This window comes from Durio zibethinus, chromosome 12, assembly GCF_047325235.1.
Source record: "Durio zibethinus cultivar Kanyao isolate XHJ-2024 chromosome 12, ASM4732523v1, whole genome shotgun sequence".
In the NCBI taxonomy this organism is placed as follows: Eukaryota; Viridiplantae; Streptophyta; class Magnoliopsida; order Malvales; family Malvaceae; genus Durio; species Durio zibethinus.
This window is the reverse complement of record NC_143173.1, coordinates 1,643,066-1,662,517: the sequence shown is the minus strand read 5'-3', so window position 1 is coordinate 1,662,517 and position 19,452 is coordinate 1,643,066. Positions and strand designations below refer to the sequence as shown.

At 33.3% G+C, this 19,452-nt stretch overlaps 1 protein-coding gene and 2 pseudogenes across 1 annotated transcript; all 3 read right to left on the bottom strand.

The window, feature by feature from the left end:
* Window positions 1–1,314: 1,314 nt before the first annotated feature.
* LOC149515531 (peptidyl-prolyl cis-trans isomerase-like) lies at window positions 1,315–2,417 on the bottom strand (annotated as a pseudogene).
* A 690-nt stretch (window positions 2,418–3,107) lies between these two features.
* Window positions 3,108–4,017, bottom strand: LOC111291559 (ethylene-response factor C3 pseudogene; annotated as a pseudogene).
* A 2,073-nt stretch (window positions 4,018–6,090) lies between these two features.
* On the bottom strand, window positions 6,091–14,675 carry LOC149515530 (receptor-like protein EIX1). Its single transcript, XM_089768948.1, has 2 exons — window positions 12,247–14,675; window positions 6,091–7,236 (listed from the first exon to the last, which is right to left on the bottom strand). Exons 1-2 carry the CDS (start codon window positions 14,519–14,521, stop codon window positions 6,482–6,484), a joined length of 3,030 nt encoding a protein of 1,009 aa, XP_089625074.1. The 5' UTR covers window positions 14,522–14,675; the 3' UTR covers window positions 6,091–6,481.
* Window positions 14,676–19,452: the final 4,777 nt, after the last annotated feature.

Here is a 19,452-nt window from a genome sequence, read left to right as displayed (position 1 = left end):
AAGAAAAATATCTTCCATCACATCAAGTCAAGTCAAGCAAGTCTATGGAGTTTGAATTTTCCACAAAAACCAATTTCCAGCTTGAATTTTCCACGGAAAGCATTTATGGTCCGTTTAAATTCTACTATTGTAGACAGAAGAACAAAAAAAACTAGACAAATAAATCAACTCTATGGAGTTAGAATTTTCCACAAAAACCAATTTCCAACTTGACTTTTCCACGGGAAGCATTTATGGTCCATTTAAATTGCATATATGGTCCATTTAAATTCTACAATTGTAGAAAGAACAAAAAAGACTTAACAAGTAAGTCAAGTCAACCAAGTCTATGGAGAATTTTCCACAAAAACCAACTTGAATTTTCCACGGAAAGCATTTACGGTCCATTTAAATTCTACAATTGTAGAAAGAAGAACAAAAAAAGACTTGACAAGTAAGTCAAGTTCACGGTCAAACAATTAACTCTTTATGTCTTAGAAAACAGAAAAAATGAAAAAAAATGAAAATTTAGAAAAAAATAAAATTACAAAAAATTTAGAGAAGCTAAGACTCTTTTTCCCTATCATTTTTATGCTATAGTTACTTTCTTTTTTTTCTTTTAAATCAAGTTTTAATATATGTATGGCGCCTAAAATTAAGAAATTTGTCAAAAAAAGAATATTAATTGAAATATAAAAGTGGTTTTATATAAAAATCTATGAAAGTAAAACGTTTAATTTTGCAAATTACAATTTCAGTTTTATCTTTCATAGTTAACACAATTATTTTTTTATCCATTAACCTTTAATACAATTTTAATTACCAAATATTAGTATGATTTTCACAATTCATAATTATAGGTGTTAAAATTTGAATTTTAAATTTATTGAACGTTATATTTTAAAAATAATTGTACAAATCAATTAAATTGAATTTTAAATTTTTAAAACAAGATTTCAATGCGTGATTTGATTGTACTTAGTATGATCATATAGTATCACCAAACCCTTTTTTTTATATCCAACTAGCAATGGAACTAACCCCTCATAGAAGCCATGGGAAAAAAATTCTTTTAAATTATAAAGAGAGAATTTACAAATTTTAATAACGTGTTGTATTTTGATTGATTGAATCTACATTTGATGTAATAAAAGATGTAATAATTTTTTTACATAATTGAACGATATTAATTTAAGTAATTATAATTTTATTATTTCGTATTAAATGATATATGAACTCGAGTTGTATAATTTAAATGATATATATTTAAATATAAAAGTGTTAGGCTAGTTTTGTTTTGCCTTATACCACCAAGCAAATGGGGTATTAGAATTTTGACAGGCCTAAACAACCCTGCTGCTGCTAATAAACAAAATAAAGCCTTCCCCTTCTCCCTCCTTCCTACAAATATCTTCTACATCTATTTTTCCTCGCCATGCTCTCATCAACCTCTCTTAAACCCATCGCCAATTGCCAAAATCCTTTATTTTCTTCATTTTTGAACCAACACCATCTCTTTTTTCCCTTCACCTCCCTTTCCCACATTCTAAAACACATCTCAGCGATTCTAATCCCCAGCAACCCCCCAAACCTCTACAGCAACAACTTTACTAACCTTTTCGGCCACCCCCATCTCCATTGCCTGCCCGATTCCGTTCGCTTGACCCATGAATAAGAGTCCTCGACTATGTTCTGTTAATTGTGATCAAGTATAATTCAAGTATCACGCGATGGAAATAAAATTGTGATCCAAGTATAATATAAATGAAATTGATCAGTTCCTCTCCTAACCAAAAATGTATAATCTGATAAAACATGACACTGAAGCAATTTTTCCTTCAGGAGTGCCTCAAATTTCTATTGTAACGTACATTAGCAGTGACTAACAAAGTGGACAGAGTCCAAATTGCCATGTAGAAACATAAAAAAAAAAAATACAGTACTTCATCATTCCCAGGTTCTCCATCAATTTCTTTTGGCTGACCACAGTCATCGATCACAACTGGTTGCAAAGTCCTCCCACTGTCTGAGCCAGCTTTTTCCATCTCCTTGACAACGCTTATCCATCCACTACTTTACCAAACACAACTTGCTTTCCATCAAGCCATGGAGTCTTCTCCGTGCGTATAAAGAATTGGGAGCCATTGGTGTTTGGTCCTGCATTGGCCATTGACAAACAACCAGGTCCAGTATGTGTAAGCTTGAAATTCTCATCTGCAAATTTCATGCCATAGATTGCTTCTCCTCCAGGGCCATTCCCCTTTGTGAAATCTCCACCTTGACACCTGAAGCTCGGGATGGTTCGGTGAAATGCTGAGCCTTTACAGTGCAATGGCTTCCCAGACATTCCGTAACCCTTTTCCCCAGTGCAGAGTGTTTGTAATTATATCGTGGGCTAACACAGTCAGTCAATTAATCCGGATTTAGGTCAATTAATGTCAAATTACAAATAATTATAGTGGTATCATATTGTAATATATTCAAACATATAGTACGATATTAATTAAGTATGATCCCAATTTAATTTTGTATTTGAATCATAATGTGATGGATCAATTTTGACTAATATATATATATATATATATATATGAAGCCGGTCCATGAGATTCTCTAACTTTAATTTGATAGGTAAATAGCAGTTCTCACTTTTTTTATTATGCAAGTCGTTGATTGAGCTCGATAGGCAGCATAAAAAAGCTCATGATGGTAAAAACACATCCATGGGCTTGGATTTAGGGGGATTGAGTTCTCTTCCACATTAAAAACAGTGTTAGTTATAAATTACGATAGTGATTCGGTGAGTTTTCAGCCACATTCAATTAGAGCTTCATCTGATTCAAAATTGGGTCCAAATTGCCTTGGCAATGGCACATATTGCTCAAGGAAAAGCTGGTTAATATTCTACTTTCACGAAAAAGGATGTGGTGAGATATGGACAGAAATCTTATAAATTCGAAAAAAATATTTTCTTTTATACCAAGAAAAAAAGAAATGAGAATACAATTTGGCGCAACGACCTTTATTTTCAAGTGTTCTTTTAAGCAAAAAGGAAAATAAAACTACTACTAATATATGATTAACATAGATGATAACTCTTTATGAATTCAAAATAACTAGAAATTGTTATCATATATATATGTATATATAGAAGAATGAAAATTTGTAGAAATGTTCAACTAGTATGTAATATTATTGTTGGCTAAAATTATGCATAGCACTAAACTTTGATTGTACATCATCTCAAAGATTTACAAATTCACAGACGATATCCAACAAAAAATTTGGTCCTCCTCCACTATCTCAATTGAAAAGGGAGAAGAAACAAAAAAGAGAAGAAAAAATGTTGGTGTTTGAACTCAATTATTCACCAATAAGGAGTTGCACTCTCAGATATACTTAGAAGCTTCTCCAAATAATCAGCTCCTAAATCCTCAAACACCAGGATATTTTCCCTCCCCATTTCCTTCTTTCTTGATCTTCGTGTTCCCTGATCTTTTGCTCTTCATGGAGTACCTTTTCTAAATTGTCAAAGTAGGTGAACAACTTTCTTCAAGTCCATAGTTCATTTCTTGAAGTGAATCATAAACTGTATCCATTGGAAAACCGAGTATCACCATCGGACCTCGCATTGCGAGTGTAGCTTGATCATACACTAGCTGTAGCCTCAGCTATATCCAAGGTTCCAGGCCAAAGCCCAACACCATTCCTTATGGAATCCCTTATCTCAGCTGCCTATTTTCCCCATGGCCTCTCCCTGACTCCTCTATACTAAACCTCCTTTCCTGTCTCATCTCCATTTGCATTCAAGTTCACTTAATGATCCTTTCTAAAACTATTAACAGATGTGGTATCAAAAGTGTTTTCCTATGCTTGATTTAGGACTCCCAAAGGAACATTACACGGGAGTCATTTCCATTGAAAGGGTTTGGTTATGGAGATAATTGAATGATTCTAGTGAGAAATTTTTTGAGAAATATAGGAAGAAGAGGATTCAAGAGACAATTGGAGATTTGGGTATCGAAAAAATGAAGAGTCCATGTATGAAAATCAAGTCATTCTTATTATGGAAACGATTCTTCTTCGATCTTATAATTAATTCTCTTTGATTTTGCTTTTTGGTTTTGGTCATAGGAAATGAAATTTGAAGCTCAGTGTTATATATACAGTAATTACAAGCAAGGGAGGGAAAGGCTATATTATTCAAATATTTATTTTAAAAACGTTAAAAAAAAAAGAAAGAAAGAAAGAACAAATTAAAGAAACGATGGAAAGAGAGTAAAATTATATGAACAAGTTATTAGCGTCGAACATCATTATTTAGTCGTTAATAGTAGAATCAACAGCTGAGTCAAAAGGAATACTTGTCGGGGCATTGTGGCCAGATCAAGTTAAAATTCCCTTACATCACCCATGATGTTTCACTTTTATGTCCTGCCTATAACTTATATTTTTAGCTAATTAAAATAGTAAATCACTATGCTTAGAATGATCAATTACAATGTTAATTACCTTTTATTGATGAACAAGATTTGATTAATATAATCAGGTTATAGTTGAGTTTGTCGTAATTTTATTTTTATACAAAATAAATTAAATTTGAGAATTAAAAAAAGAATTACAAGTGCATAAATTTAAATTTTAATCCGATTAGAAGTACTTTTTAAAATATTTGTATAAATCACTTAGATTAGACTTTGAATTTATAAAAAGATTACTTTATATATATATATATATATATATGCTTTTCATTTAAATTATATAATATAATCATATTATTGACAAGGGTTAATTTTAATTTTTCACGTACCACTAATAAGTGAATGCTGTTTAAATAAAAATTTACCTATCTAATAATAACGTATAATATAAAATAAATAATCAACATTTTTTAAAAATATTATTTTATGGTGTGATTTTAATAAAATAAAAAAGATCTATTTTTACATTGAATAATTATTTCATATAATCCTTCTTTTATTAATTATGTCAAAATTTATCATAAATAAGTTTCTTAAACTCGCATAATTGATGTTACACTAACTTTTTGAATTGATAATAAGATGTAAAAAGTCAGTGGTCACTTTCTAGGTGCCATTATAGGTTAGTTTTACCTCTTCCCTCAAGTGCTACCTTTTTTTCTTTTTTTTTTTCTTCAAATTCACACCCTACATAAGCATAACCTTCCAGCCTTAATTGGATGATTTGCCACTCTTTAATTAGTCTCTAATATTTTATTGGCCAAAAATTTGATTGTTCATATATACATTGGTCATTATTTTATATATTTTTATCCATTACTAGAATTTGATCCCACTATTTATAATTATTTTTAATAAAAATAAAATAAAAATTTAACTTATGTAAATCTATCAAAATTAAAAAATATTTAATTAAAATGTCATTAAATTAACGGCGTGTCAAAGATACAAATGCAGTTAATATAACGACATTTTTTAGATATAAAATTTTTCAGATACAAATACCGTTAATGTAACAGTATTTTATAAAAAACGTCGTTATTTTTCGCGATGCGTGTATAAACGACATTCTTATTAGCATTTTTTACAAATGCTGTAAATCTTTTAGTGACGTTTATAAACATCGCTAAACGTAAAAAAAAAAAACGATACTAAAAACTAAAACTCCTGTAATGTATAAATTAAATCTTATAAATATATCAAAATTAAAAAATATTTAATTTATTATGGTCACGTTTTTTGCTGTTGGCTTTTTTTGCTATGATGTGTACTTTTATTTTTTATTTTCAAATTTATAAATTATTTGATCAAATCTAAGATTTTTTTAATTTATTTTAAATCATAAACATTTTTCAAAACTTTTAGAAAAAGAGAAAGAAAAATGCGACTCAATTTTTTTATGATGATTTAGATTTAAAAGAAAAATACGACTAAATTTTTTTATGATGATTTAGATTTGCGTTTAATTTTTTAATTTTTTTGCCTTTTTATATTTTTATATTTATTATTATTTTCAAATTTTTGATAAATAGAATTAAAAAAATACATAAAATAGGGTAAAAAGACTATTAGGCTTGATTCACTAATGGGTTCGTAAGGTGGGGTGAATTGACAAAAACGGGTTGGTTAAATCCGGCCCATTTCGCATGCCTTTTTTTTTTTTTTTTTCTGTAAACCAATATCCTCCAATTTTTGCATAGTTACAATAAAAGCTTTCAATTCATTTGGATTTATAAAAATCTGTAGTTTTTGAAATTTTACTTTTGAATAACCAAAATCATAAATAAGACTAGAATAAGAAATATTTCAAAATAAAAGATTTATAAAAAATTATACCTTCAACTCATATTTAATTAAATTCAAACACACACATATGAGTCAAATACATTAACACAATTTTATTTCCTTTCGATAAATTACATGTAATGCTACTTCCAAATCCGAATACACGGATTAAGTTAAGAACATGCAAATCAAGTTACTGCATTATCAAACACACCAAAATGAGCTGCCATTACAAATAATTACATACCAATAGTAGCCCAAAACACGTATAGCTTATCACCAATTTGCTCCAGTTTTTGATAATAAGCAAACCTCCAAGACCTGATGAAAAACAGGGGAGCCACAACTCCCCAAAACCCCATCACAAATCCAAGCACTATGCTCACATAAAGCCAATTCACCTTAGATCTTTTCTTTCCTCCACTGCTACCTCCATTTGTAAAATCAGGTGTTTCGCCATTTCCGCTGCAATTTTTAGTGACTGGAGGTCCGCAAAGATGATTGCCAATGTAAGAAGACCTGTCAAAGCTTTGGAGCTGGGTGCCTAATGGGATTTGTCCTGTCAAGTTGTTGTAGGACAAGTTGAAGTGATTCAAGAAATTCAAATTGGAGAAACTTGAAGGGATTTCACCATGGAGTCGGTTAATCGACAAGTCAAGAGATTCCAACACCTCCATATTGCCAATGTTCTCTGGTATCTTTCCTGTTTGGAGATTCTTTGACAAATTTAATGACCGCAGCCCCATAAGATTTCCAAGTTCTTTGGGGATCTCTCCTGTGAGACTATTAACTGAAAGGTCTATGCTAGTAACAAGTCTAAGTGTGGTACTGTATTCATCCTCCCTTCCTCTTGTCACCAATAACGCACCCAAATAAAACAGGTTATCAAAGTCTAATTCGAAAGCCCAATAACTTAGGTGTTGGTCGGAGGGTTTTGTGGCCATGGCACTTAAGTTACTAAAACATTTTGGAATAGCTCCTGAAATGTTGTTGTTGCGCCTGAAGCAATAATCACAACAATACAGAAGCAATAGACAACAATCAATAATCAAATACGCAGGAAAAATAAAGCACACCAAGATTTACGTGGAAAACCCTCCAGTGTAGAGGGAAAAAAACCACGGGCCACCAGAAAAATCTTCACTATCAAATAATAGTTATACAAAGTTCTTCTCTAGCTAAAACTAGAGCTAATCAACAACTAGAGAAACAATTGGAGAAATCTCACCAAATAAGTGACTCAACAAATACACCCTGGATTTGTTTCTAGAGAGCTTCAAACCCGATCTTGACCGTTCAGAATGTAGAACTCTGAATCATAAACCTCCTGACAAGGTTCCAACTCAATCGGACCACAGATTGACTTCCGTTCAACCAACTCTCCCTTCTCCTTTTTCTCTCTCTGCTTTTCCTGGCTTTTCTTCTTTCTCTGCTTGGTTGTCGACACACACCTTAAACAACCCCACCTCTTTTTTATTAAGTAGCTAGGGCTCTGTGTAAAATAAAAGATCAAGGCCCATGGCCTTTACTTGGTCCAAAACCACTTACATGGGACTGGACCCCATTTTCCTAACAATCTCCCCCTCCAGTCCCATTAGAAGGAGATTCATCACCATAGCAATTTCATTTGGAACTTACCTTGGCCAGGGAACTCATTCCGGCCAAGTTACTACAAAGCTCAAGCTTTTCCCTGGGAAGTATCTTAGTCAACATATCTGCCACATTTTTATCAGTATGGACTTTCTTCAATAGCATCTGCTGTTCTTCAATCACTGAACGTAACCAATGATATCTAACATCAATGTGCTTTGTTCTAGCATGGTACATGGTATTCTTACTCAAATCTAAAGCACTCTGGCTATCACAAAATACCACATACTCTTTCTGATTCAACCCCAATTCAAAAAGAAAACGTTTCATCCAAAGCATTTCTTTACATGCTTCAGTTGCTGCAATATACTCAGCTTCTGTAGTTGACAAAGCAACACACTTCTGCAACTTAGACTGCCAAGATACAGCTCCTCCTGCAAAAGTGAACAAATACCCTGAAGTAGATTTCCTACCATCAAGATCGCCTGCCATGTCAGCATCAGTAAACCCTTCTAGAATTGGTTGTGAAACTCCATAAGTCAAACACATTTTTGAGGTACCCCTCAAATATCTAAAAATCCATTTTACTGCTTCCCAGTGAACCTTCCCTGGATTAGAAAGAAATCTGCTCACTACACCAACTGCATGAGCAATGTCAGGCCTTGTACAAACCATAAGATACATTAAAGAACCGACTGCAGAAGAATAAGGAATACTAGACATAGCTAGTTGCTCTTCCTTAGACACTGGACAAGATTTCTTACTTAGATGAAAATGGTTGGCAAGTGAACTGCTAACTGATTTAGCATGTTGCATGTTGAATCTACCAAGCACTCGTTCAACATACTTTTCCTGTGACAACCACAGCTTTCCAGCTCTCCTATCTCGGATAATGTCCATACCAAGAATCTGCTTTGCTGGACCTAAATCCTTCATATCAAAGGACTTAGACAATTGTTCTTTCAACCTGCAAACCATACTAGCATCTTGTCCTACAATCAACATATCATCAACATATAATAATAGGATAATGAAGTTACCATTAGAGAATTGTTTAATATACACACAAGAATCTGCTGTTGTTCTTTTATAGCTATGACTCATCATAAAAGAATCAAACTTCTTGTACCACTGTCGCGGAGCTTGTTTCAAGCCATACAAGCTTTTCTTCAATTTGCAAACTAAGTGCTCTTTCCCTTTCACTTCAAAACCCTCAGGCTGATTCATATAAATGTCCTCCTGCAAATCACCATGCAAAAATGCAGTTTTAACATCAAGTTGCTCAAGCTCAAGATTCAAACTAGCTGCCAATCCCAGTACCACTCGAATAGAACTCATTTTTACAACTGGAGCAAAAATCTCATCAAAATCGATGCCTGGTTTCTGAGAAAAACCTTTTACTACCAATCGAGCTTTGTACCTCACTAGTTTGTCACCATCCTTTTTCAACTTGAACACCCATTTATTCTTTAATGGCCTCTTCCCTGTTGGAAGTTTAACAAGATCATAAGTACCATTCTTTCGCAATGACTCCATCTCTTCTTTCATTGCTTTTAACCAGTGCTCTCTATCCGGAGTAGCCTGCACATCTTGAAAGCTTTCTGGCTCCCCTTCACTGGTAACTAAAATAAAATCTGAACTTGGATACCTGGTAGATGGCCTGCGCTCTCTAGTAGATCTCCTGAGCTGAGACTCTACATCACTTGATGCTGAAGGTAGCTCCCCCTGCTCAACACTCTCAGGTAGAGAGGATTGCTCCCCCTGCTCAAAACTAATAGCATCTGGCTCATCACCAACTATGGCTGGCTCATTCATATCCCCAAGTTCTGTTTCTGGCTCATTTTCACCATCTGTGGCTCTTTCCTGTGAAATCCCTGTCGGTGTTGAAACATCACACTCAACAGTAACTCGTGTAGTCTTCTCATTTTTCTCAAGGTCTGCTATGGTTTCTTTTTCATGAAAGACCACATCTCTGCTTCTGACTGTCTTTCTCTTTACTGGATCCCATACCCTGTAGCCAAATTCCTCATCACCATATCCTACAAACACACACTGTGTAGCTTTACTATCAAGCTTTGACCTCTGCTCTTTTGGTACATGCATGAATGCTTTACACCCAAAAACTTTTAAGTGAGAGTATGAAGCATCTTTTCCTGTCCACACTCTTTCTGGAATGTCAAAGCCCAAAGGAACTGATGGTGACCTGTTAAGTAAATAACAAGCTGTGTTGACTGCTTCACCCCAGAATGGCTTTGGTAATTTTGCCATCCTCAACATACATCTGACTTTTTCCACAATGGTGCGATTCATTCTTTCAGCTATACCATTATGCTGCGGTGTTCCAGGTTCTGTCCTCTCATGCCTGATCCCATGCTTTGAGCAATACTCTTCAAAGCTTTTAGATGTGTATTCCCCACCATTATCAGTTCGAATACACTTCAAGGGTAACCCTGTCATCCTTTCAACCATGGCATGAAATTTTTGAAAATACTGCAGTACCTGACTTTTATATTTCAACATATACACCCAAGTTTTACGTGAAGCATCATCAATAAAAGTAACAAAATATCTGCTACCACCTAATGACTCAACCTCAATGGGACCACATACATCAGAATAAATTAATTCCAATCTATTTTCTTTTCTCTGAGAACTTTTACGAAAAGAAACTCTATGATGCTTACCAAACAAACAATAATCACATGAATCGAGAGACATACCTTTGGTCAAGGGAATGAGAGAGTGCCTTGCCAAAACCTGTAACCCTTTTTCACTCATGTGTGCCAGCCTCCTGTGCCACAAGTTTGCTGAAGCATCATTTTCAACGGTATTTACCTGGTTACCGTTCAATTGCATCCATGTCTTATACATTGTGCAGCATAGTTTTCCCCTTGCAACTACCATAGATCCTTTGAGAAGCTTCCACTGTCCATTCTTTTGTCGGCTTTCATATCCCTCCTTATCAAGGACATTAATAGCAAGCAAGTTCATTCTCATATCTGGAATGTGTCTAACATCCCTTAAAGTCAACATGCAGCCTGTACTAGTTTGTACACCAATATCACCAATCCCAACAATCTGCGACACACTCTTGTTTCCCATCTTGGTACAACCAAAGTCTCCTGCTTTGTAAGTTGTAAACAACTCTCTCTTAGGAACACAATGATATGCCGCTCCTGTGTCAACTATCCACTCAATGTCGGGATCACTAACATGATTACAATCACCATGTGTACAAATCAAAGTAACTGAATCACTATCTGAATTCACTGCTGCAACATTGCCATCATCTGAACTCTTGCCTTTCTCATCTTTTCGCTCTTGCTTCAAGATTCTACAATTTCGTTTTATATGACCAGCCTTACCACAATGGAAACACTTCACTTTACCTCTAAACTTAGATTTATGTTTAGACTTACAAGTTGCAATCTTTTTAACAAGCATAACTTTATTCATACCTGTTTTTCTCTCATACAATGCTGTCAATTTTTCCCAAACAATGTGAGCATCCGATTCCTGCGCTACATGATGGAACACGCTGATATCAACCCATTTTCTGATTGTAGCCAGCGTCTTTCTACCTAGCTTCTTCCAGCTTTCATCTTTCATATCTGCTGGTTTAGCCGAATCACCCAATACTGGCTCATACAAATCTTTGCAGTATAGATGATCCTCCATCATAGGCTTCCAAATTGAATAATTTGATGCTGTCAATTTTATCATGGAACCTGTATCACCTTCCATTATCTCAAACAGAATTTACTTCTATCCTGGGTTGCTTCTGTATCGATGTCTCAAAATAACCCTCGCTCTGATACCACTTGTTGCGCCTGAAGCAATAATCACAACAATACAGAAGCAATAGACAACAATCAATAATCAAATACGCAGGAAAAATAAAGCACACCAAGATTTACGTGGAAAACCCTCCAGTGTAGAGGGAAAAAAACCACGGGCCACCAGAAAAATCTTCACTATCAAATAATAGTTATACAAAGTTCTTCTCTAGCTAAAACTAGAGCTAATCAACAACTAGAGAAACAATTGGAGAAATCTCACCAAATAAGTGACTCAACAAATACACCCTGGATTTGTTTCTAGAGAGCTTCAAACCCGATCTTGACCGTTCAGAATGTAGAACTCTGAATCATAAACCTCCTGACAAGGTTCCAACTCAATCGGACCACAGATTGACTTCCGTTCAACCAACTCTCCCTTCTCCTTTTTCTCTCTCTGCTTTTCCTGGCTTTTCTTCTTTCTCTGCTTGGTTGTCGACACACACCTTAAACAACCCCACCTCTTTTTTATTAAGTAGCTAGGGCTCTGTGTAAAATAAAAGATCAAGGCCCATGGCCTTTACTTGGTCCAAAACCACTTACATGGGACTGGACCCCATTTTCCTAACAGTTGTTATAACCAAGATCCAAGACCTGAAGAGAATTAAGAGTACATATTTGATCAGGAATATAGCCTTGAAAGTTATTTGAACGGAGGTTTAGCACCACGAGTTTTGAGAGCTTGTCTCCAATCCATGCTGGAATACTCCCCGTTAATTGGTTTTCACTAAGATCAAGAATAAGCGTAACATTTAAATGCTGCAATGAGGATGGTACTTCTCCAAATAAGTTATTGTTACGAAGGTTTAATAACTCAATATGAACCATACATCCCAAGGATATAGGAATTGTCCCAGTTAGATCGTTATTTCCTAAATTTAAGACTTGCAAACTTCCCAAAATTTTCCAACAATCTGGAATTGCACCTGACAGAAGATTTGATTCAATGTCAAGAATGCTCAAAGTTTCCAGTTTAGTTTGGGAATTACAAAGAAAATTAGATAAGGATCCTGAAATTAGATTGTTAGTCAAAAATAAATACTCCAAATCAGAGGATGCCTGCGGCAATGGACCTGTGAATTGGTTGGATCTCAAGTCAACCATCGAACTCATCAATAAATATGAAATCTCCCCGCCTAGTTGGTTATGGGAAAGGTTTAGACATTCAAATTGAGTTGAAAGGTTCCAAAACCAAGTGGGAATGACACCTGAAATTTCAGCACAGGAGATATCTAAAAAAGACAAGTTCTTTTGGAATTGTAACCACTGAGGAAATTGCGGACCAAGATGCCAGTTACCCAATCCAATACTTTTACAGTGAAAAGGAGGAATCCAACTTGGGTTTGGTTTAAACGTTAACAAGTTGTTAGATGCCCAAAAAAATTTCAATCTCGTGAGATTAGAAAAGTGCGTTTCTGATATATTTCCTTCCAACACATTATAGCTAACGTCTAAATCTTCCAAATTCCCAAGTTGTCCTAAACTTTGAGGAAGAGTTGCATTCAATCGATTGTATGAAACATCAAGAACTTTCAATGATGACAACTTCCCTATTGAGGATGGAATGGGACCAGAAATGGAGTTTCTAGAAAGGAAAAGGTATGCCAAATTTTTAAATTGGCCAAGTTGATCAGGTAAATGGCCAGAAAGTTTGTTAGATGCAATATTTAATGACTCTAATCGATCCAAACTACATCTAGACAAACTCTCTATGATTTCTGATACCTCTTGATCAATTCCATTGTTTGACAAATCCATCTCCCTCATAGTGCAAAGACTTTCCAAACATTTAGGTTCTATAATTTCAAGCTGGTTATGTGAAACATCAAGATGAGTAAGAGAGCTTAAGTTTCCAATGGCACTTGAAAAATTACCTTGCAGGCCGGCACTGCTGAGACCAAGGAATTGAAGTCGGTTTAAATTAGACAACCAGCTGAGCGTCGATGAAGAGAAGGCATTCCTACTAAGATCAAGAAATTTGAGAGAAGACATGTTTTGAAAACCATTGGGAATCACACCTTCAACTCCATTAGACCTCAGATCAATGGACACAAGACTACGGAGACTGAATATCCATGTAGGCACCGAAGACAACGTGTTTCTCGAAAGATCAAGAACAGCAAGAGATGTGTAATTAACACTGACTGGAGATGGATCATTATTTAGAGAGCATCTTGACAAGTGTAACTCCACCAAAGAAGGAAGTTTTTGTGTTGATTGCAGCCAATCAGTTGCTTGACGAAGATCTACTTCACTCAAATCAAGGTAATGCAGAGACGAAAGACCAGAAACCCATTGAAGAGTTTTAGTTTCAAATAGGGGATTGTGTCCAAGATCAAGATAAAGCAATTTTGAAAGATTTCCAATATTATGGGGAATTTCTCCTTGGAAATTTGCTAGAGAAAGGTTAAGATATGTCAAACTCTTCATCGAACCAATGAATTCGGGAATTGTCAGGCTTCCAAAGTCGTTGTTGCTTAAGTCTAGGAAACTGATATGCTTAAACTCGATCAAAGAAGGATTTATTTTGCCTCCTAGCTTTGACCGACGGTAAGCATCCCATTCAGCAACCGGCTCATCCGCATCAGGTCCTCTTGAAAGAAGACCCAAGTGCAGCTCTTTGACATGGCCAGTCAAGTTATTGCAGAAAACACCAACCCACTCACAGCAATCCTCACCTTCAACCCAAGAAGATAGCCTGTTTGATTGATCAATGAGGTCTTGCTTGAACTTCAAAAGGGCTTGCCCCTCACTTTCAATGCAAAGCACATTGGAATTCCCATCACAAAAGCTAATAACAGTGGCTGCGATGACAAGAAGAAATACAAACAAGGAAATTGTAACCACTTTCATGGTTGCATACTGATCATTGCTACCAACACATAATATATAAAGTTAAAGAAAAATGTTTTCCAGCACATCAAGCGTAGGAAATTTCTTCGACGACCTCCAATTTAAATTTCCGACTTGAATTTTCCACAAAAAGCATTCATATGTATGAATGAAATTCAACGTGTAGAGAAAACATAAAAAGAACTTGACTAGGATATCAAGCCAATCAACTCTATGGAGTAAGTCTCACGGTCAGCCAATTAACTCTTTGGGTCTTAGAAAAGAGGGAAAAAATGAAATAAAAAATGAAAAATTTAGAAAAAAAATATAAAATTACATAAAATTTAGAGAAGTTAAGACTCCTTTTCCTTTTTTTTTTTTTTTTGCTATAGTATTTTTCTTTTTTTTTTTTGTTAAATCAAATTTTGCTATATATGTTTGGCTAAAATTAAGCAAATTGTTGAAAAAAATATTAATTCAAATACAACACAGGTTTTATATAAAAATGAAGTTAAAATACTTTATGTATGTGATTTCAAACGTTTAGTTTTGCAAAAATTTTAATTTATCTTTAGTAATTAACACAATTATTATTTTTTATTAATTTTTAATATAATTTTAATCACCGTTCATTAGCATCATTTTCTTAATTTATGACTAATCTTAAACACGTAATGATAATGATAAATGTATTGAAAAGTAACAAACACGAAACATAAATAAGCCAGTTGATCTAACCCGCAAGGAAGAAAGCATGTGACCTATGCTTTCCAACTTTTCATAGTAAGCTAATCACCATGATTTGAAAGAAAATTTGTGACCTCCAATTTCCAGCTTGAATTTTCCACAAAATCCTTTTTTATGGTCCATTGAAATTCGACAATTCTAGAAAGAAGAAAAAAAAAAAAACCGGACAAGTAAATCAAGTCCACCGAGTCCATGGAATACGTCCCACAGCCAGGCAATTAACTTTTTAGGTCTTAGAAAAGAGAAAAATAAATAAATAAAAAATAAAAATTTAGAAAAAATAAAATTACAAAAAATTTAAAGAAGCTAAGACCCTTTTTTCTTATTATTATTGTTTTTTTTTTGTTACATCAAAATTTTGCTATATATGTTTGGTGCCTAAAATTAAGAAAATTATTGAGAAAAGAATTTAATTCAAATATAAAACATGATTTTATATAAAAACGAAGTTATATAAAAATCTATGAACGTAAAACGTTTAATTTTGCAAATTAAAATTTCAGTTTATCTTTCATAGTTAACACAATTATTTTTAGCTAATTAAAAATTGTGTAAATCACTATGCTTGTTCAATTACATAGTTAATTAACTTATATTGATGAACATGATTTGATTAATATAGTTGGATTATAGTTAAGTTTCCCGTAATTTTATTTTTTATGCCAGCTAATTAACTTGTTAGGTCTTAGAAACGAGGAAAAAATGAAATGAAAAATGAAAAATTTAGAAAAAAAATTACGTAAAATTTAGAGAAATTAAGACTCCTTTTCATTATTATATTTTGCTATTGTTTTTTTTTTTTTGGTTAATTCAAATTTTGATATGTATGCTTGGCTAAAATTAAGCAAATTGTTGAAAAAGAATATTAATTCAAATACAACACTGGTTTTATATAAAAATAAAGCTATAATACTTTATATATATATATATATGTCATTTTAAACATTTAATTTTGCAAAATTTGAATATATCTTTCGTAATTAACCCAACTATTTTTTTTATTAATTTTAAATATAACTTTAATCACCGTTCATCAGCATCATTTTTTCAATTCAAGACAAAGTCTTAAACATGTAATGATAATGATAAATGCATTGAAAAGTAAAGAAGGAGCCTAAACCAACTTATCTACTCTGTATGGATGAAAACTGGTAACCAATGCTTTCCATCTTTTCATAGTAAGCTAACCACTTTGATTTGTTGAATTACAAAGAAAACTTGTGACCTCCAATTTTCAACTTGAATTTTCCACAAAAGGCATTTGATGGTCCATTGAAATTTGATAATTCTAGAAAGAAGAACAAAAAAGACTTGGCAAGTTACGTCCATCAATTTTATGGGAGTAAATCCCACGGCTAGACTATTAACTCTTTAGGTCTTAGAAAAGATAATAAATAAATAAATAAATACATATTTTTTTAAAAAAGTAAAATTACAAAAAATTAGAGAAGCTAAGACTTTTTTCCTTATTATTTTTTGCTATAGTTACTTTTTTTTTGGTTAAATCAAGTTTTACAATATATGTTAGACGCTTAAAATTAAGAAAATTATTGAAAAAACAATATTAATTCAAATATAAAACATGATTTTATATAAAAATGAAGTTATATAAAAATCTATGAAAGTCAAACGTTTAATTTTGCAAAAATTAAAATTTAGGTTTATCTTTCCTAGTTAACATAATCAATTTTTTTATCCACTACAACTTTAATCAGTAATATTAGTTTGATTTTCACAATTCCTAGTTACAGATATTAAGATTTGAATTCTAAATTTATTAAATGTTACCTTTTAAATGTGATTATATAAATTTGAAATGCAAGGGTACCAAGGCATTTATAATTTGGAAAAAAGGTAATCACATGGAAAAAGTTATGAGTGATGGTTTATCTCATAATCCTTTCTCCTTGAAGCCAAGATCTATTCTTGCGTCCTTTCTATTGGGAATAGTGATTGAAATCCTATAAGAGATTTATTTGGGATTGATTAGATATTGTTTGATAGACAAAAAAACTTGTAGAAAAAGAATTTTAAGAGAAAAGAGATTCTTAATAGACAAGTTTGACATGTAGAAGAAAAATTTCAAGAGAAAAAGGATTCTTAATAGGCAAGCTTTTATACTTATAAATAGGTAAAGTTTTTATAGGGTTAAGGATGAGAAAAATATGCAAGAGAGTTATAGGTTTTTATAGGATAAACACCCCATAAGACTACTAAAGATTTACATCTTATGGGTGTGTATGTTTGAATGTTTATAAATGGGCTAGAGGAGACTGAGAGGGTCCACATAAGTATGATACATGGAAGTGGATTAGAGGAGATTAAGAGGGTCCATATAGGTATGATGTATGGATACATATGGGTATGTGTTTGTTTGTTTTGAAATGGTGCACATGGGTTTGTATTTGTTTAGGTTGAGAATACTCTATAGCACTAAATAAGATTGAGAGGGCCTATGTGTATTAATTGTTGAGTGCTTGATTTGATGTATGTTTGTAATTCTCTACAACTAGTGAATTTTTTTCTTATCCATGAATGTAAGTCAATTAGGTCGAACTACGTTAAATTATTACCTTTTGTGTGATTGATTAATCATTTGATTTTGTTTCTGCTAGTGGGATTGGATTAGAATTGAAGATTCAAGACGTGAGAAGAGTTGAAAGTTCAAGCCATGGGAAAAGGCACGCCTAGAGGAGCTCGATTTAAGAAAAGAGTTCGAGTTCAAATTTTGAAGATTGAGGATCGATGTGCGTGAAGCGTAAGGACACATAAGAGAAGATGATTGTGAGACTTTCATTGCAGATAGAGCCAAGCATGTCTAGTATGAAGACAGATGATTTGATGGAATATAAGTCAAGGTTGAGATTGTTGGGAATAGTGACTTAAATCTCTAAGAGATTTGTTTGGGATTGATTAACTATTACTTGATGGACAAGAAGACTTGCAAAAGAAGAATTCTAAGAGAAAATTGATTATTAATAGGCAAGTTTGACTTGTAGAAGAAGAATTCTAAGAGGAAAGGGATTTCTAATAGGCAAGTTTGTATACTTATAAATAGGTAAATTCTTCATAGGGTTAAGTATGAGAAAAATATGTAAGATAGCTATAGGGTTTTATGGGATAGACACCCTATAAGACTATTGAAGATTTACATTTTATGGGTGTGTATATTTAAATGTTTATGAGTAGATTAGAAGATACTAAGAGAGTTCAAATAGGTATGATGCATAGGTACATATAGGTACGTGTCTGTTTGTGTTGAAAGCAAGCACATGTGTTTGTGTTTGTTTTGGTTAAGAATACTCCATAAGACTAGAAGAGATTGAGAGGGCTTATGGGTATTGATTGTTGAGTGCTTGATTTAATGTATGTCTGTAATTCTCTACAATTAGTAAATTTTTTTCTCATCCATAAATGTAGGTCAATTGAGTCGAACCACGTTAAATTACTATTTTTTATGTTATTGATTAATTATTTGATTTTACTTCCATTATTGTGATTGGATTGGGGTTTTTAGCCCAACACTTTCCTGATTTAAAAGCATCTGCTATTGAGAAATCATCTAGTCTTAGTGCAGCGATAGCTGGTACATGAGCAGCAGTTAAGCAGTTCTCTTAAGGCCAAAATCTTCGTACAAATACCATCCACAATAGTACACCTGATTCGACATCAAGTACAATGCAGACGATATTTGTAGAAGACAATAACATACCTGATAGTAACTTAAAGGAAGGATCTATAAAGTCAAATTCAGCCTTAGAACAAAGCAACTACTTTGAGGAAGAGGGAAGCAGTAGCTACAATCAACTTCCTGCACATCAGAAACATCATCCTGATTCCCTTTCTATTCCATTGCTTGATTAAAGTCCATGATGTAGGTGTTCTACCGGCCCATCAGCCGTATAATTGAACATTGAATGGGGGTGAGGTGGAAGAGGATATATAGAATGGTAATTGGCATTCTTAATATATTGTCATTTTCTTATTAATTTTCTCAATGTCTTAAATAATAAAATATTTAAGACATTCAAAACAATATAATATTCAAAGATCTCAACTGCCCTCTCAAAGCTACCAAAATTGAAAGTAGTAAAATTATTAGAACAATATAAAACTACTCTTCATATTCAGGGTTGCTTGATTGTAGATGAACCACTTTTTCCTTCAAAACCAGCATGTGCAAATGCCCTGTAACAGAAATGCTT